The 19,368-nt window shown below is 36.3% G+C and overlaps 1 protein-coding gene across 3 annotated transcripts in view; it reads right to left on the reverse strand.

Moving 5' to 3' along the window:
- The window catches only part of TPP2 (tripeptidyl peptidase 2), a 49,806-nt gene that overhangs the window by 16,819 nt on the left and 13,619 nt on the right, over positions 1-19,368 (reverse strand). For all 3 annotated transcript variants that reach the window (XM_060769577.2, XM_060769576.2, XM_060769578.2), the window contains exons 8-22: positions 17,175-17,251; positions 15,543-15,670; positions 14,124-14,223; positions 11,989-12,137; positions 11,581-11,696; positions 9,750-9,918; positions 9,459-9,616; positions 8,610-8,686; positions 7,701-7,807; positions 6,704-6,858; positions 5,335-5,451; positions 4,074-4,174; positions 2,742-2,838; positions 2,423-2,560; positions 570-814 (exon numbers count right to left, since the gene is read on the reverse strand). In XM_060769577.2, the coding sequence (XP_060625560.2) occupies positions 570-814; positions 2,423-2,560; positions 2,742-2,838; positions 4,074-4,174; positions 5,335-5,451; positions 6,704-6,858; positions 7,701-7,807; positions 8,610-8,686; positions 9,459-9,616; positions 9,750-9,918; positions 11,581-11,696; positions 11,989-12,137; positions 14,124-14,223; positions 15,543-15,670; positions 17,175-17,251 (1,934 nt within the window). The remainder of the gene's footprint in view (positions 1-569; positions 815-2,422; positions 2,561-2,741; positions 2,839-4,073; positions 4,175-5,334; positions 5,452-6,703; positions 6,859-7,700; positions 7,808-8,609; positions 8,687-9,458; positions 9,617-9,749; positions 9,919-11,580; positions 11,697-11,988; positions 12,138-14,123; positions 14,224-15,542; positions 15,671-17,174; positions 17,252-19,368) is intronic.

Raw genomic sequence — 19,368 nt, forward strand, 5'->3', positions numbered from 1 at the left:
AACAATTAATATAAAACATCTTGACGAATTTCATAAGCAAGAAGACAGAAAGTACTCCAGGCTGTTGCTTAGTTGGAGATATGTCTGATTTTGGATTCAATCAAAAGTTCATCAACACTAAGGTAGACTTTCTATGTCTTCTTCAATTTGTGTTTGTTGTGGGAGAGATGGAAGATAATAAAAATACAGCTGTAAGGACATCTCAGAAACACTGTTAGAACTTTTATTTGGACCAAAGTCTAGTCTTGAATTAGGACATACTGCACTCAAAGCTTTCCTTCTTCTCTCCACTTCCTGGCCTGATATATAAAGGCAGAACAATGTGGAGATAATGCCCTTTTTTTGTATGATGGGGAGACAGGAAGAAGACTGCCTTTATACAGAAAGTACAGAGTAACTCTTTGAGCATTTACTGGTCAAGTCTGGTAAGAACTGCCTTCCAATGGACAGAATGAAAGTCTTAACCACAAGATGATGGAAAGTATGGGAACAATATAATACCCAATTGTCAAGATTCAGAGTAGTTGACATTTGATGTTTTTCATGTTACAAAACAGTAGACAACTTACTTGTCATCTGGCAAAGTTGTCACAAAGAAGGGCTGGCTGTGTTTCGGTGGCAGAGACATACTGTTTGCTTTCTTCTTTCCTAGGAGAGCTTGGCTATAACTTTCATAAATATCTAAACTCAGGACACTTGAGAGTCTATGAGAGACAATAAATGGAAGGTCCTTGATGCGCTCCAGCTCACTATTCTGTTCATGACGGATCTGTAGCCGAATGGTGTAATCACCTTTCTCTAGTTTCACGGAATACTAAGGAAAGAATTACTTCTTTAGTATCAAAATCAATAAATATTTTGCAAAGTGAACAGTAAAGTAATGATGCTTTCTGAAACATGAATTCAACCTGTAATTTCTGTTCTCTCTCGCAAACTTTTTTTCCCCGTGTCAGGGAAACTGCAAGTTGCTTCTTGTGTGAAAGAATTATCCGTCTTAATTTTTAATGTTTTCTTCATGTTTAAAAGATATTCATGTGAACACTACTTTAAAATATCCTGATTTTTTATGGGCGAGCAAAATGAAGAGCGGTATATGGTGTATGTTCTGTACCTGTATCTCAAAAACTAGGGGCATTTTTGGAATCAGCAGATCAAATATACCAAGAAACAGATCTAACAGTTGAGGTACCAAAATGTGTACTGGCCAGTATTATTAATCCATTTAAATTTTTTGTCAGGAGATGCCCGCTCACTGCATTAAGCAATTAATTTTCACCTTAAAATAAACTATTTAACCTTGATTAGTATATGAGTTACATACTGGGTTACATTTTGAAACAAAGGTAAAAATCACTGGCAAAGAACACACAGAAACATTGGTGTATTGTTTTTAAAGATATTAAATAAATGTATTATAAATAAAATTCTCCCAAATCCATTAGGAATGAATTGCTGCTTGAAAGGATATACTATTAGTGTGCAAATGGGAGAACAAATTAAATTTATTAGAGTGATTTTATGTCATTACAGAATGATTTTACATTTTAAATGAGGCTATGAAATTGTGAACTTTAAAAGTAAGCGTGGTAGAATATCAGAGGTAGTAGAGGCAGCTAATTAAAAGTTTCCTATTCCAACTGGGAAAACGCTTCAAAAATCAAGTTTTCTGCTTGGTTGGTAATTGACCAGCTAATTTTCTGTTAGTCAACTGTGCTGGTACTGGCATTTAGGTGATAATTAGAAAGAGCTAGTCAAATGCATTAACATTTGGTTGCTTGGTGCCAAATTTCAGTAACAACCATGGCATTGATTTTAGATGTAGTGTTTAATTTATTTTTTATTGGGTGCTTAGGGGTTTATAAAGCAAGAGTTTGAGTTTTAGAGCTTTGTGCGGTCCCTGGGCTGCATTTTGAACATCTGTGAGCTCAGCAAGAACTGCTTACAAATGCTTCTATGGTATTTCACATAAAACAGCACTTGTTCATCATATCACAAGCAGGCACCTACAAGAGGTACAGGAATGACCTTCATTTTTTTAAAAAAACCCAACAAACTTGGATTAACTTTCACATTTCCTGTTTGACTATTGAAATTGTGTGTGTGATTTTTTATCACACCATTTTTGACAGGTATAGGGCTACTGGAGGGGGAATGTCATATTTCAACCACAGGCTGCATTTCCCCAACCTTATTTTACTTGATGGTAATGACAAGCCACTCCATGATGGAAAACTTTTTCAAGCTGGACAAGAATTTTCCTGAACAATGTTATTTATAATATTTATACATATACTTGTGTTAAAAACAAAATGAAAGTTAATGGAACATTTAACTCAGATCACTCTTTCTTCATCTCTATGACAAAAGCCAACAAAAGTCCAGAAAGACTATAGAATAGTTAGAGGAATACTAATCTACTTACTTGGTGAGGATAGGCATCTCCTGACCCCATCTGTTTCTTATTCTGATCAAAGATCATCCATAACTGGCTGTCATATTCTGATTCATACAGCAGTTCACAGAGCAAAGGACAGCTTGGAATAACTTCTCCACTTTTGGGCTGAAAAATAGTACATTATGCAGTAAAAGGATACATTAGGGTATGTTTTATTTATACAATGACAATAACCATAATTTTCCTATCAAATGATTATATTTATACTTTCAGTGTTACCTTACAGAAGGCAATAGCAGCCATAACATGAAATTTTGATAATTCCAGTTGAAAAAGTCAGACTTACCTGGTGAAAAGTGTATGTCAAAATCATCTCATATAATTGTCGATTATTTGGCAAAACATCTCGTGATCCTAATGGCTTTATTTTAGCACTCTGTGGTCTGCAATTCAGCAATACAACAATAAGAATTAGAGGTAAATTTTGAGGGCAATTTTAACAAAATGTTAAAAATATACACTATTTTTCTTAAAACTTAAAAATTTCAACAAGTTAAAATTATGACAGTATGTGTATGTGTCTTCTAGCATCCTGCCAACTTATGGCGACAATAATTTAAAAGGGTTTTAATTTCAAAACAGCAAATATGACTCTTTTAAAACAGTTTGAAAGTTGCTTTAAAAGAAGTGTCTTTAAAAGGTATCTAAAAACAAAGTATAAGGGAATCTGACAGGGCTCCAAATAGAAATATTTCCATAACAAAAGACCAGCTCCTTTTATATTAATCTAATTTTACATATTTACGAAATTAACAAGTAGAATCCTTGAACTTGAGTTTTCATTGTCATGTCTATTAAATAAGCAGTTCACAAACAATTGTTTTACCATTTTTACAATGAAGGCTTACCCCAGCAGTTTAAATGGAGCCCAGCAATATAGACAAATCAAAAGATGGAGCAATGATTATTCTCTGATTCTGGAATCAGGTGAACTTTGGATCACTTGCACTTTCCAAATTTTAAAGACTGAATTATGTACAACTATATTAATGAGTAAAGGTAGTAATTACTAAATACTTAACTAGTTGGCTCTTAATTTTTTTCTGAATATATAACAAGCTGCCAAAAAATTCCCAAGGTACTAGATTAAATATTCCAAGTGGCAACAGTACATATAATTACAGTTTAAGCTATTAACCTTATCTGATTGCTACAACACAGAAATGCATGTACAAAGTTATGGCAACATTAACAACATACAAATTGATTTTTTTTAAAATCCTGGGAAATTCATGGCATCCGGGGAGCTGTTACTGGCAGAGTGTTGTAGTTTAAATTGTTAAAAGTTTAGGTTCATTGAGTATTTAGAGGTTTTAAAAATTATTCAATTTTTAATTGTAATCATACATTAAAAATAAAATCTGCCGGAGACCTCCAGCTTAATACATTTGCTTCCTGTATTTCTCATATGACAATTATTTCAATGTCACTGCAAACAAATAAGTCACAAATAAATACATATTTCTCACACTTAAAAAAATCAGGCCTGAAGATATGATGGATCTAAAAAGAATCTTGATTGACTGATCTGATGAAATATCATTATCAGTTCCTCTGATTTTTGCTCTTAAACAATCCATCTATTCTTTGTTTCCATCATCTAAATTCAATACAGTACCTTAGAGTTTGAACCCAACTTTTGAGATTAACGTTAGGAGCAATATCTTCATATCTCAGCATAGACTGAACATCAAAGCGCACAATGCCTTCTGAAGCATGCTAAAAATAAAAGTATTTATTGAAAGTTATTTTCTAAGCATTTCATCTCAATGTACTTCTAAACAATACAATGCAATTGTTGTGATTAAGATGTTATTAATATAGGCTCTCTTGGCTTATAATTTAATTACACTAGGTCCCAATACTCAAGAAAAGGTAAGATAAAAGATTTCTGGATATGGAATGTTTATACTGGATTTGGCTTTGAAAAAAGAGATACAGCATAGCTGGGAATGAAGGAAGACATTTGCAGATTGTTGGGCAGTGATAGGTCATTTTCACATGGTGGTTTGAATGAAATGCTCCAGATTGCATATTTCTGAATGCTGCAATGCTTGGAAGCCATTCCGGAAAGCATACATGAATGCAAAGCCTAATATAACATGTATTCATTCATACTTATTTTTTCAAGAAAATGTGTTTTAAAATATCAACAACAACAACAACAACAAAAGAAATGTAAACCAACAAACATCTAAACTGTCAAATGTTCTCCCCAGTCTACATTACATGAAAAATAATTTTAGATATGACATTAACGTGGTACTAAGCGACATTTTCTTACATTACAGGTAGCCAATAAAAGTATTTTATACATTTATAAGTACTACATTTCTGAACACAGAAAAGGCAAATCTTAGGAAGATTTTTCCGTTGTGGGTTCTAAAATGAGAATGGGGAAAGACTAAATATTCAATGAAGAAAAAAAGTCATTATTTTTTCTTGCAAATAGTCTTAAAAAGGATCAGGAACAGCAATATCTAAAACCTACAAATGTAATACACATTACCAAGAAGCAAAACATATGCTTGTTTACTTAATGAAAGTGCAAGGAAAAGTCTGAGGAAAAGTATCTGAGATCCTTAAGAAAACATAATGAGATCCCAGACCAGCAGAGGAACAACCTGAGCCACTGAAGGTAGGACTCTTCTTCTTTGCAGGCATTTTAAGAGAAAGTTAGATACATTTTAGGCTCACCTCCTAAAACAAATGGATTCTCTGACTAAAGTAGGGCCTTGGATACTATGGGAGGTCTCAACTGACTAGAAAATTGGTAAGGTCTTCTATTCTATGGAAGATCTCAGTTGACTAAAAACTGGATATAAACCTATAATTGTCAACAATATTTATTAAAACAATCTATGTGCAATGATACTTACAATATTTAACTGTGAAGTTGTGCATACTATGCCATGGAACGAAATTGTGTAATCAATGCTGACATCATTGAGGCTTGCCCACCAACGGGCAATACAAAATTCAATGGTTCTCCCATCCTGCATGGGAGGAAAAAAAAGGTTTAGATGTTTTCATTTTCCATCAAGTCTCCACAGCTCAAATGTTGTTCTGTGTTTAAAATGGCAATTACATAACATTCCCAAATTGCTAACATGGGTCTTTGTGATAGACAATACTGCCTTTCTGGTTAATGAGAATACTTTTAAAAAGTAATGTTAAAAGCTAACAAGGTAACCCCAATGGGTGCCAGATGTTCATAAAAGATCTGAAATAAGCAAAATAAATACTTAAAACCTATTAAACCAACTAAATAGGTAATGTAGATTTTTGAGCTCCACCAGTTAGAATTTTGGAGACTTGATTTTTTTTTTTATTTGGATGCCTGCAAAATAGGTCTCCACTGAACAATAACATAAAACAGGGAGTAAATTAAATTGAAAGCCTGAATTTGAGGGATGATTAAAGTGTCCCACACTGCCAAAGAATTATATAGCTGTTTAGTGAAAAGGCAACACAATCCAATTTTTGTATTGTTATGGTCCCCAACCCCTCTTGCTTTAGTATGATAAAGAATTCTGAAGAACACTAAAGCCTGCCCATGTTTTGAGTCGTCTTTGGAAAGTACTGATAAACAGCTGATACTGGATTTGTCATGCACTATCTTACTTTACCTATACATTTAAATATTTCTCCCTGTTATTCAGCTTTAAACTCTGGCTGTGCTGCACTCATAATATCAGTATAAATAACCCTTTTAGGTGGCTTTGGATTAAATTCAAGACGATCCCATTAGTTTCAGTAAGACAGTTATTGCAGGACCTTTCATTCACAGAAGAAATCCAGAACTTTCATCCAAAGCCAAAGCAATTTGAGCACTTTCTAGTTTTGGATAGCATAGGGAAGGGTTAATACCCCTGTAACATTTGTTTTGCTATCTGTGCCCCTGTTCACAAGATTTTACTGAAGAATTAATGCCCTCTTAGCCATGGAAATCCATTGGGTGACATTGGGCAAGTCATATTCTCTCAGTCTCAGAGGAAGGCGAAGGGAAACCCCCTCTAAGCAAACCTTGCCAAGAAAACCTTGTGATAATTTGTCTTATGGTTACCATAAGAAATGGAAACAATTTGAAGGCACAACACAATTAGGATAAAAGAAAAATATACTTGCACCAAAGAAAACAAGCCCTACATTTAAGTCCTATAAAATACTATGGAGATCATATTTTTTTACACTACTATTACAGTGCGGTGTATGGCAGCACATAACTTTTGAGTCAAGGTAACTTACCAAGATGGGAAATGCTTCTGAAATTGACCCTTTTTCTGGTATTGAAGAAAATTTGTAGAATTCATGACTACGATATGCCTTTTGCTTTACTAGTTGAACCGCATGGAGGACAAACTTTGCAGTTACATCCGATGATGATGAACGCACTGTTACTTCTAGATAACAAGAAAAGGCAGAGTTAGGACTAGTTCTGAATAGACCACCAGTTCACTCACACATTCACTGATGTATGCCTCATAGGATACACCAGAAAAATTAATACACTGGCAAAGCTGTTTTAGGAAACCTGATGAATCTTACAACTTGTTTAGATATGGGGAAAACTTTATAAGTTTGAGTGGGCAATAAACTGATAGCTGACAGTTTAAATCTAGGTAACGGTATCACAGTGGCCTTTCGCATTCTACTTACTGCCACTTCCAAGATCCTTCACTATTGGCTTTGCTGTTTAGAGTTGATGGCAGCTGTAGTTCAACAATATTTGGAAATCCATGGGTGCATCCACACTTAGAATTAATGCAGTTTGACACCACTTTAGCTGCAATGGCTCAACACTATGAAATCATGAAAATTGTAGCTTGCTGAGACTCCAGAACTGTTTGGCAGAAAAGACTAAAGACACTGCAAAACTACAGTTCTCATTATTCTATAGCTTTAAGCCATAGCAGTGAAGGTTATGTCCAAAGAGTATTAATTCTACAATGTAGATACACTCCACGTTACTCACGTCTGCTCTAAAGAGTCAAAGTAGCACAAAATTCTGAAATATACCACAAAAAGATCTTAAACTGTGCATATTTCACGAATAAAAAGTACATCCTCCTCAAGCTTGGGATTCATTGCATCTTACAACAGAATAAAAATCAGGTAAAATTTACAGCACACAAAAGTTAAAAGCAACCAAAAATAAAACAAAAACAAAAACATACACACATATATTTCCTGTCTTCTCTTCCTATCTGAAGGGCCCACAAAGTCAGTCTGTTATCTGCCTTACCAGCCCATGTCGCTCCAGATGGAACTTCAATAAAGTGTCTTTGAATTTGGCCAGGTTTAAAATGAACATCAGTAAATTTGAGATCATAATGTGAAGCGTCATCTGTCCTGTGAATGGAAGTGCATTATTTAAGAAAATGTTAAAAGTGTGCTTAAAAGTTGGAACACAAACATGCATTTTAGAAGTCTAAAGCAAGCTATCCGTGTTATTTACAACTGTATTAATAATCATTTAAAATTATGACTCTAGTAACTGGCCAAAACTGCTTGTAATGCTTATAAGTATATAACAGACAAAGAATCAACATACAGAGTCATTGAAAAAAAGGGCTGGCTTCTGACATCTGTGAATCTGCCTCAGAAGGGACTCATAATCTCTGGAGAATTCCTTTAGAGCAGTGGTTCTCAACCTGTGGGTCCCCAGATGTTTTGGCCTTCAACAGCCAGAAACCCTAACAGCTGGTAAACTGGCTGGGATTTCTGGGAGTTGTAGGCAAAAACACCTGGGGACCCACAGGTTGAGAACTACTATTTTAGATGCTATCATTCATTGGAACAAAAGTTGTTTTTTGTCATGAAAAGATTTTCAAAACATAGAAAAATGGGCAAGGGCCACATGCTGCTGATCACTACCACATGGATCTCTCAGAGCATATGGCTGGAAAGAGGACGGGGCCTTGGACCTTTCTTTTGTAACTAATTTACTAATCATTTGAGGTGGACCATTTCAATTTTATCTGGATGAAAATGAGATAAGATACCAAATTCGCACATTTAAAATAATGAGATGTATAAAGATATGAAGGCTGGATTCTACTTAGTATTGACACTGGCATTTTCAGATCTCCTCAAAGGGGCTGCCTTGGAAAAAAAAACCTAAAAGCACTGTAAGCATAAGAAAATAATGTACCTTGTTGGTATAACAACGGTTATTGGGACTCGAAACAGGGGACCTGCATTAGGCATTGATATTTCATATCCACACACCTAAAAATGTTGAATGCAATAACATTAGCCACCATGCTTTCAAACAAGTTTTACTTTTCTAAAGGTTACAGATAAATGGTTAACAAGATTTTTTGGAATTTTTATAAGTCCAAATTATGGTACTGTAAAATTAAACACTCTGAAAAATACAGCATATACTCTTAATGCTCATCCTGAATTTTTCCTTGTCAATGTCATCTGTGGAAAGTTCAAAGAATATTTTTCCAGATTGGCAAACAGTCCTTCTAAGCAGTTCTAGTTCAAATCTAAATCCAACACAGACATTAGAACTCTGTATTACTGCTTCTTAAACTGTGGGTCCCTATCCCAAATTGGGTTCCTTTGGCTCAATGTCAAAAAACCAAGCAACAGTAAAAGTTTTCAGAACGTCACCTGGTGACTGTTTTAAACATTTACACAAATTTACTGTGAAGTGTTTACAATGGAGTCTGTAGAAGATGTTTCAGTTGTACTTCATAAAAAGGAAAATCAGTCTGTTTAGCAAGCCTTGCAAATGCCCATTTGCTAACAGTAAATGTTTATTTTTATACCTATTTTACAGTATTTTATATCCAGGATTGTGTAAAAATGTCTAAGACCAAAGTGGAAATGTTTAACAAGCCTTGCTCTATATTACACAGTCTCCAGTGGATAGTGTTCTATCAGTGGTTAAGAGTTGAGAGACCCATCTTATAAAGTCTGACATTAAGCAAGATGGGAATAAATCCCATATTTGGGGGTCGGGAGGGGGGTGAGAACCAGATGGCAATACCTCTGTGTAGTGAACTCCTTCTCGCAGGCCACGTGGATCCACACGGATATTAATATGCCTACACTGATTCATGAGCTCCAGATGTGTAGGGCACTGAACCCAAGACGCATTTGAAGTTAAAGCTAGATGGAGCTGGAGTGATATCCTGTCAGTATTTTCTGAAACAAAAATGTACAAAGATTTAGACTCTTAAATCTATTTGAAGCCTTGAAGCAAGCCTATGAAGAAATGTTTCTTTAAATTCCATATTCATTTTCTAGCTTTTTTATGGCAAATATTGAACTTTCTTACCTGTATTCTCAGGAAAGAATGGTTCAATGCCAACACCATGATCAGAAGGTGCAGCTACCTGGCAAGGATCTCTGAGGTAGATTCCACGGTTGTTTCCCACAGTAATGGTGAAACCTATGCTGTTTGCAAATGATGTATTTTGAATGAGGTAGTCATAGGCTTTGTCAACCTTTGAAGAAAAAACAATAACAAACTCAACATCTGGAAGAGAAAGTTCACCAAGACCATTCTCTGGGATTTGACATTTATATCCATGTCTGCATAAAAGAGGCTTCTTTTAACAGTCATTCCATATACCCAGTCTGGGAATATTTTAAAACTACCTTGTTTGGGACTGCTACTCCACAGTTGGAATTAAGGTTGCAGAAGAAAACTAAATACAGGGCATTTTGAAATTTTGTGTTGCAATTCTTTAATTTTATTTTTAGAGGAGACTTCAAGTGCATTCTATATTACAATGCTCTTTGAGCAAGAAAACAAAAAACACTGTACAAGATACAAGTCATAGTAATCAAGAAATATGCTCCCAGCACTATAAGGAAGCCAAGCCATTCTCCATTCGAGAACCTTTGTGCTATTTCTCTCTCTCTTCCATAACCTATCTGATCAGATCAATACAGCCTTTTATGAATGGAAAAAAGATACTTTGTTTACGAAAGGCTTTTGTTAATTGAATTGAAACTACAGTGAACAAATTTTAAGTGAACTGATCTTAGGTTTTGGTACTTTTTGCTGTTGTTTTCAAATGTAAATGAACACTAAATAATTGCATCTGACTAGAACAGATGTTCCTTAAATTTCATAATCACCTGATTATCCTGTATTATTCCTTAAGTTTCCAGTTGTGCTGTCTAAAGAGTATGGACAGGATCCAGGGAAAGGTGACAGTCCCTGCTAGACCTTTGTTCATTGTGGCTCTTTGAAGTAGGCAGGAATCTGGCTACGTGTATAAGGGACATAACAAATGCCTCACTGAGGCAAGGAAGGTTTCCATCCTGCTTTTAAAAAAGTTGTGGAGAGGGCATTACTAAGAACTCGTTCCTGAATCCCACCATGCCCAAGAATATAGGCCAGTCTCAAATATTCTAATCTGAGCAAGATTCCAGAACAGTGGTGACCTCCCAGATTCAGGGATTCTAGGATGAAATTATTATCTAAATCAATTTCAATTGGGCCTCAGGCCTGGTTGTGTGGTTTGATCACTTTGATGGAAGACCAACACAAATAACTGGTCAGGTGCCCTTGTTGGTTTTGTTGGACCTTTAAACAGCTTTTGATACAAATGAACATGTTATCTTTCAAGGTTGCTTTTTATTCAGGATTTGGGGGAACTGTTTTACAGTACTTCTGTTCCTTACTGGAAGGGTGAACAACAAAAGATGGTACTTGGGCTTTTGTATTCGACACCCTGACTGTTGGTCTATGATAGTGGTACTTAACCTGTGGGTCCTCAGTTGTTTTGGTCTCCAACTCCCAGAAATCCCAGCCAGTTCACCAGCTGTTAGGACATCTGGGGACCTGCAGGTTGAGAACCACTATGAGATCAGTTTTGATCTCCATGCTCTTTAACACTATATGAAAGAGGGCATCCAGAGGTTTTTGGGTTTAGTGTTGCCAGTGGGCTGATGACACTCAACTCTATTTTGTCTTTCCATCTGTTTTCAAGGAAGCTGCTTACTATTACATTAATACAATCTGTTACAGCTATAAGAGTAGACAAAAGAAGTGAGTGAACTAATGGGAGTAAATTATTTATTTTGTTATTCAGAAATGTGGTATAGCACCGAGTCAATAAATAGTTTGCTTCTTTGAGCAGCAGCTCAGATTTTACCTGAATAATACCATGTCCTTGGGCAAACACATGTATGTTTTCCACCTGTACTGCAGTATTTTCTAATGCTCTTCTGACTGAATGAACAGTATAATGCACACCATTAGCCTTGAGCCCTGTGATATAAAAAAAGGTAAGAAAATTTCTTCACTAGAAATCTGTTTATGAATTAATTTCTTTTTCATTATGAATGCGTTGTTGAGCATGCAAAGGACCCATCCACACAGCTGTATAAAATACCACATTATCTGCTTTGAACTTAATTATATGGCAGTGTGGACTTGCATAACCCAGTTCAAAGAGATATTGTGGATTATCTGCCTTGATATTCTGGGTTATATGATTGTGTAAAAGGGCCCATAGATTGCAATTTCTCTTTTATAAAGGAAGTGTGTCATTACACATTACCTGACAAGACTAGAGCAATGCCGCCACAAGCATTAGGTGAAGACATTGACGTGCCATTCATTAGTTGCGTCCCTCGTAAAGTCCAGTTAGGGACAGATGCAATAGCACCTCCAGGAGCACTGATGCTTACTCCTAGGGCTCCATCAGTACTAGAACACAGAAATATAGTTGATAGCTGTAGTGATCCACGTATTACAATATTTATTCATTTCTCTGTTAGCAGACTTTTTCACATATTTACTTATTTATCTCCTTATTTAAACCACATTCTTAAGTTGCAGTTGCATAAAGAGGCACTTGCAAAATGTTAATTAGAGAGTTCCTTACCCTCAGTCTTACAATCTACATAAAACAAAGAAAAAAAGAATGGTAGTGGGAGGATTTAGTCCAGCATATCTGTGGAGCTTGCATCCAAAAGGTACCAAATCCACCTAAGCAAATGTTATAAGAATTAAAAAGATGTGCTGAGAATATGCTTTCTTTTACTATAGCAATAATTTTTTTCCAAGCCCTGCACTGAAGTGATTTGGTACATTTTATTTTTTGATTTGTACGTAATATTTTATGGTGCCTTGAATAATTAGGAAATGAGGGGTTGAGGAAACACCCCAAAATGTTGTAAGTCAACAAAATTTAGAAGACACACATAAATCATAACTGCCAGTAACATCTGATTCAAAACATTTGAATTCTAATCCATCTCATCTTGATTTTAACTAACAATTTATACCAAAAAGTATAAAAGTACTGTATCATTTACCAAAAAGTAGTTTCCTAAGGTGTGTATAATATGCATGTAACCTAATCTTCTGCACTATCCTGCCAAGCCGGGGTGGGTGGGTGGGTGGGTTGTGTCATTCCAGTCTTACATTTCTGATCAGCGGAACTAGTATGGAAGAACTGATCGCCACTCAAGTGAACAATGCACATATCTGTCTTCTCAAATGGTTATAGCCTTATCTGAACATATGAAACTATCTAGGGCCCTTTGAGTCCTGCAAAATCTGGCAATGTGCTTTTTGTAACTACTGTTGAATGAGATTCTTTAAATTACCACATTTTAAACTGAACGCAATGTATTTTGCATTTGGACCTCCACTGAGCGAAAGGTCCTACAATTTGACAGGAAGTAACAACTGCCTCATCAAGCAATTACTTCAATTAATAAGTTGCTACTCAAAAATAGCTGAATGTTATATATCCACCATCTATCATGTTTAGTTTCCTGTCTTTCTCCTGCTCTCGCTCTCTTTAAGTTCCCTCCAGGGTTTGTTCTCCTAATATCTTGCTCATTTTTCTCATCCTGAATATGTTTTATTCTGCATCAATGTGATTTAAAAAATCTATACCAAGATTTCTACACATTACTGTGGGCATCTCTTCTTACAGTTTAGTATGCAGTTTTGTCAAATATGCACCTTTTGGCAAATAATTGTATTTTGATTAGCTGTTGAAGACTAACTGTCACAGAAGGGTCTTTTATGAAGTGGATGTGCTCTCATGTTGTTTGTGTAGTTCTGTTTTAAGTGTTTCAAAATAATTTCTCAATAGGGTATATTGTTTTAAAACTTTTTATTATAATTTGTGTTTTTAATGCTGTAGTTTCTTTTAATTCATGATGTGAGCTGCCATTTTTAAAGAAAAGACACTGAATAAATAAAACAATGTTTTATCAAGATTACTTGCGGCATTTTACAATTCTAAAAGGCAAGAAATATTTTTCAGGGTTGAAGCTTGAAGACTAACTCAGGAGCTGATACCCTAAGATCAGAATGATTCTTCTGATCAGCATTCTTCCCCTTATATTTGGAGATGTTTGATGATGCATGGGCAACCTGTGGCTCCCATACAGCTCTTGATCACAACATGGGCTGTAGATTAATCCACATTTCTGCTGCTGAGAACAGCATGGAAAACTGCAATCTAAATGATCACTACTTTTCATTTCCTAGTCCTCACAAGGCGAAGAAATGGAATTTCCACAAGAAAGAGGGTACATGCATGTACATGTAAACCAAACCCATTAACCCGTACTACATGTAGCCCTTGAGGACAAACATGGTTCAATTCAGAGTTGAGCTGATCATAAAAATAATGCAACACATGTAATTGGTCATGAATAAGCACATTCCTACCTAGGTCCCCGAGATGACCAAGTATACTGATTTGCAGGCAATTTCTCTCTCAGTGAATATTCAGCAACCATCATCTCAGGTGACACATAGGCACCAACACCTGCAAAAGTAGTCAGTACACTTTCAAATTTCAGTTGGTTACCCATTTAGGTCAGTGACATTTACAAAATAAAGAATGTCAGCAACACTTTGGAGCACAGAGATCTGTAACTTGATGCCCAACACTACAACCTGACAAGGGGTTGGGTACAGGGAGCCCAAAGTTTTCTTGCTGCAACATACTCCACTGCTACCAGTCTGTTTTCAGGCATAATTTAATGTGCTGGTTCTGACCTATAAAGGCTCTACAGGACTTATCTGAAACATCATATTCTCCCATGTGAGCCTGCTCATGTTTTGAAAAATTCTGGGAAGGCCCTTCTTACTGTCCTGCCATCATTACAGGTCTATCTGTTGGAAACGCAGGAACTGGCCTCCTCAAAGAGGCTTTTCTAGGGACCTGGAAGGTAGATAAAATCTATTTGTTCCAGCTGGCCCTTGGAGACTCATGTTAATGGTTGTTAAAGGACATCTGTAGTGCTCTTTGAGTCACAGGACAAATTGTGACAAAGGAGATAGAGAAACCCTTTGTGGTTCTCTTAAAACTGCTTCTCTCAGCATATTTCACGACCAGGAGAATGCTGCAGTGCTCCAATTTGCAGTGCTTCAGAAACACTTTGATTGGAGTATAGCTTGGCTGAAAAGTAGTGGAGGGGTTATGTTTAGTCATTTAATAAATATAAATGTGAATCCCATAAATTATGAGATAACTATCTTGGAACTATTGAACTGGATGCCAGCTGATGTATTTACTTAAATGTTGGTCTACTGGATCTCAAAAAACCAAGGTACAAATGCAATGTATAGAAGGGGGATACAAAAGAACATAAAATATAAAGTTAAGCCTGATGTGGAGAGGAAGGACAGGCAGACTATTCTTTCCATTTTCATAATACAAAGATCATTGACTGAAACCAAATAATGGGACATTTAGCACATTCAGAAATATCCACTTCACCCAAAGCAGCTAAGCTATAAAATCTGCTACTTGAAAATGTAGTGATAACTATCAACTTGGGGTTTAGATAAATTTACAGAGTATATCAAATAGGGTGCTAATCATGAAAGCCATATATTATCACCAATATCAGTATGTCCCTGCATATCATTTCCTGAGGAACAAGAGATGGAGTTGCTACATTCATAACTTGCTTCTTGGGCATCCCACAAGCATCTTGTTGATAATCATGCAAAAAGAACCAGGGCTAGATATGCCACAGGTTTGATACAGCACAGCAGTCCTTATATTTACCACTTCCAGACTCAAGTAAAACATGAACTCTGCTGCATTTTATAAAGGGTATTACATAAAATACTTGCCAATCACACTACATGTAGTTCCACCTGGACATCCTACTGTAGACAGACAAGGCCCATTGTTACCAGCACTGGAAACATAGATTACATTATGTTTCCATACAGCTTCATTAATTACTTCACATATTCTCCTGGAAGATATTAAAAAAGTATAAAGTGGTTAATTGGATCATTTTTACTTCTATTTTACCTCCCCTTGGGGAAAAATACATTCACAGAGGTGGGCATTTCAGAGGTCTCTACAGGCTTCAGTCTTTTAAAACTGCAACCTCACAGTGCACTTCGCCCCCTTTATTGTTTACAGTGTATTGTCAACCTCTTGGCAATAAATGTCCCAGTTTAAAAAACATGATAGCATATGAGCAACTTTGTTAATTAATAAAGAAGCCTTAAAGAATATAGCCAAAATGTCATTTCCCTGACTATTGTAAGCGTTTTGCAGTCTCTAAGTCAGCGACTAGAATTAAAAATAGTGAGACAAGTCTAAATAAAAATGTGTGTAATTCCTCTATTGCAGAATCTTGCCTCAGTGTGTTGATGGACTGAAATTCTCAGTGTCATATACTGCCAGTGATAAGGAACTGGAGTTCCAGTCCCACGACACCTAGAATTCACACTAATCCTAAGTAAGTAAGTACAAGATCTAGCACATTTTTGTGAAAAAGCATTACAGGAGTAGAACAAGGTTACCTTCAACAGCTCTGCAAACTGTAATCCTTTAAGGTACTCCACTGATTGACTATTCCTGCAATTTACTTCCTATATGTGTATCTGACGGACACATCTAGTGCACTGATGAGTCTAATGCATTGCCTTCCTATGCTAATTTGCCGTAGAAGCATAATGCTGGACTAGGTGGCTTTTGGCCCAACATAGGACTTAGGTTCTTGTGTTCTTATGGCTCAAGATCTTGAAGCATCCACTCTATTTTCTATGTTTCATCACTATTGTTTCATTCCTTCTTCTGTCACTATTGTTTCACTGCTTTGCCTTTTCCAGAGTGGCTTCTAGGTAAACTCTGAAGTCTGAAATCAATTATTCCTTAACATAATTGTATCTGCTTCTGGCTATAAACTCAACTGGTCTACAAGGAACATGCAGAGACAGAACACTGCAATAAAAATAAATTATTGCTCTCTGAAACATCATGAAAGTGATTTTTAGACTTTTTGTTGATTATTTCTGTCCATTTTCCCCCCAAAAATATTCAGAAGTATAGAACGAAGTCTCGCTCTCTATACAGAGCTGTATATAATGATGAATCAAATATTCTGTTTTAGAAAAAATCTATTTGATATTTAAAAGCATATAAGGTCTCAAAAATATCCATTACATTGGCGTAATTCCTAATCATAATACTTGTACTTTCTGACTGCATTTTCTGATTTTCCCCTACTATTTTTCATTTCTTTGACTTCCTACAATGTGGTAACCCTGCTGTCTCAACCATGCTCCCAGTTTTCAAAAATGGAAAGACCCAGGGGTCCACATCACGACAAACCTCTTGCAGAGCTTTATGTAAGTCAAGAGACACAGCAATCTAGCTGGTCCCTAAAGCCAGTATCCTAGATAGAAGGGGGTTAGCCATTTGTGTCCCAGAACAAAGTAACAGTAATGAAAGTGTAGCATACTCACCCAGCATTTGGCCAGTGGGTTGCTTCTCCATAACTGTAGTTGACAAGGTCACACTTGTATTTTATTGTTTCAATCATCTGTTAAAATTAAATAATTAAACACTAAGCTAAGCATCTAGAGGCGCTGTCTGCAACTATACAATGAACTCATTTGTTACCAAGTATAGGATATTGCTGATTAAGAGCAGATGTGTCCATTTCATTTATGGTTACATTTCCAGAATACAGTCTTGAAGAACGTTGAAGACTAGCAGAATGTGTTAAAATGGTAAGATCTGTGTATCCTTTATTTCACATAGAAATCATGGTTTCATATAGGAATTGGCAATAAGTGACTGGGCCATACACCCAGGTCTAGCTCAATGTGATCCTTATTAAAATCTGAAGCCACTATTATTTTATGAAGTCAGCACTAGCATGTAACATTTTCCAGTTTTCATTTCAGTACTTGGATACTGCAGCATTACTAAAATCCTTTCTCATTCCATCCACTGCACACACCCAATTTTTTTAAAGAGGCTGCAGATGTTCAACAAATAACAAATGGCTCTTGGGAGAAGTGATTTTTGTGAAGTACTTTCTGCGTTATTGTTCTCAACCTGCGAATTCAGAACACAACAGCATATTACACTGGTGTATATACCTGGCGTTGTCCAGGTATCAAAGGGGCTGCTGTCCCCCTCTCACCCCATTTTCTCCCCTCTCCAGCTCTGAGAAGACCTGTCTCACAATATCTTTGTGGCAACTCTAGCAACTCTCTTTGGGCTAACTCTTTGTGACTTTCTCTTCATTTCCTTCCTACATCTTCTCCCTCTTTTCTTGTCTTTCTTCTTCTTTCTTCCCTCATATACCTTTTCCCCTTCCTTCCCTCTTTCTTCTTTTTATTTTGTCACTTCTTTTCCCCTTCCCTTCTTTCCATTACTTTCCTTCCCTCAAACCCTTTCTCCTTTCTCCTCCGTTCCTCCCTTCTTTTTTCTTTCATTCCCTTTCCTCCCTTCCTTCTTCTCATACACATGTCACCTAGCAGGCAGCAGCCAAGCTACTTCACTCTCTTTCTCAGTGAGGTCACAGAGGGCCACTTCACTTAGCAATAGTCAATCCACTTTGGTTCTTTTCTTTCCTTCAGCTTTGGACAATGAAGGGTATCTATACCAAGTTCGATCCAGATCTATGAAGCCATGCAAAAGTCTTTATTCTATAAAGGAGAACTATACATACACACTTTGACTTTTAGAAATACAGGCAGTCTCCGAGTTAAAACATTAGACTGATAAACGACTGGAAGTGAGACAACAGGAAGTGTGAGAACTCTACCTCTCAGAAGGAAAATTCACTCCTGGAAGAGTCATCATGGGGGAAAGGTGTCTCAACAGAAGCTTTATCACCAATCCTTATTTCCATAACAAGCCATTTTTTTCAAAACACAATTGTCACAGGGACAAAAAGAGAGGTGAAATCTTCTGAACAGGTGTACAGACAACAAAGTAAACACCATGGGGGTGTTAACCCTTCCCTATTCTATTCAGAGCTTGCTTGTACACACACACACACACATATGAATGGAGTTACACTTACTGTTCTTACTTACATAAAAATCCAACTTAAGAACAAACTTACAGAACATATCTTGTTCATAACTTGGGGGCTGCCTGTATAGATGTGGGGTGCGTGTCCAAAAGGAGCAAGAAGTAGCACCTGACAATTCAGATGGAAGAAATGGCTATGTGCCAGTAGGGTGGAAAGCAGTGCTCTCCTCAGACACTCCTGTCATCTGGCTGTCAATCCTTTCTTAACACTAAGAACACATTCTAAAGGGTTCAGATCTGTCTGCCATTCAATGATGTCTACTTTAGGTTTCTATGAATTTACATAAGTCATTCTGGTAAGCCTTTTGTCTGAAAATAATAAAAACACTTGAAATAAAATAATAAACAAATGAATGGGCCCAACAGCAGCTCAGCTGGGTAGATTTGGCATTCCAGGCCAAATCAAAATGCTTTGGATCAAAATGATCATGACCTTTCACACTTTGCTGACGAAGCTGCTGCTCACAACTATTTTTAGCCAACTGTTTGCATATTCATGCTAGCTACTTGGTTGTAAATTCTCAAAAACATCTTAGAAACACACTTGTTCACATCCTAAAAATGTATTGAACCAATATTGCTTTGTAAAATGGTAAATGTGATAATACA

The sequence above is a fragment of the Anolis sagrei genome, chromosome 3 (genome assembly GCF_037176765.1).
Source record: "Anolis sagrei isolate rAnoSag1 chromosome 3, rAnoSag1.mat, whole genome shotgun sequence".
Lineage (NCBI taxonomy): Eukaryota > Metazoa > Chordata > Lepidosauria > Squamata > Dactyloidae > Anolis > Anolis sagrei.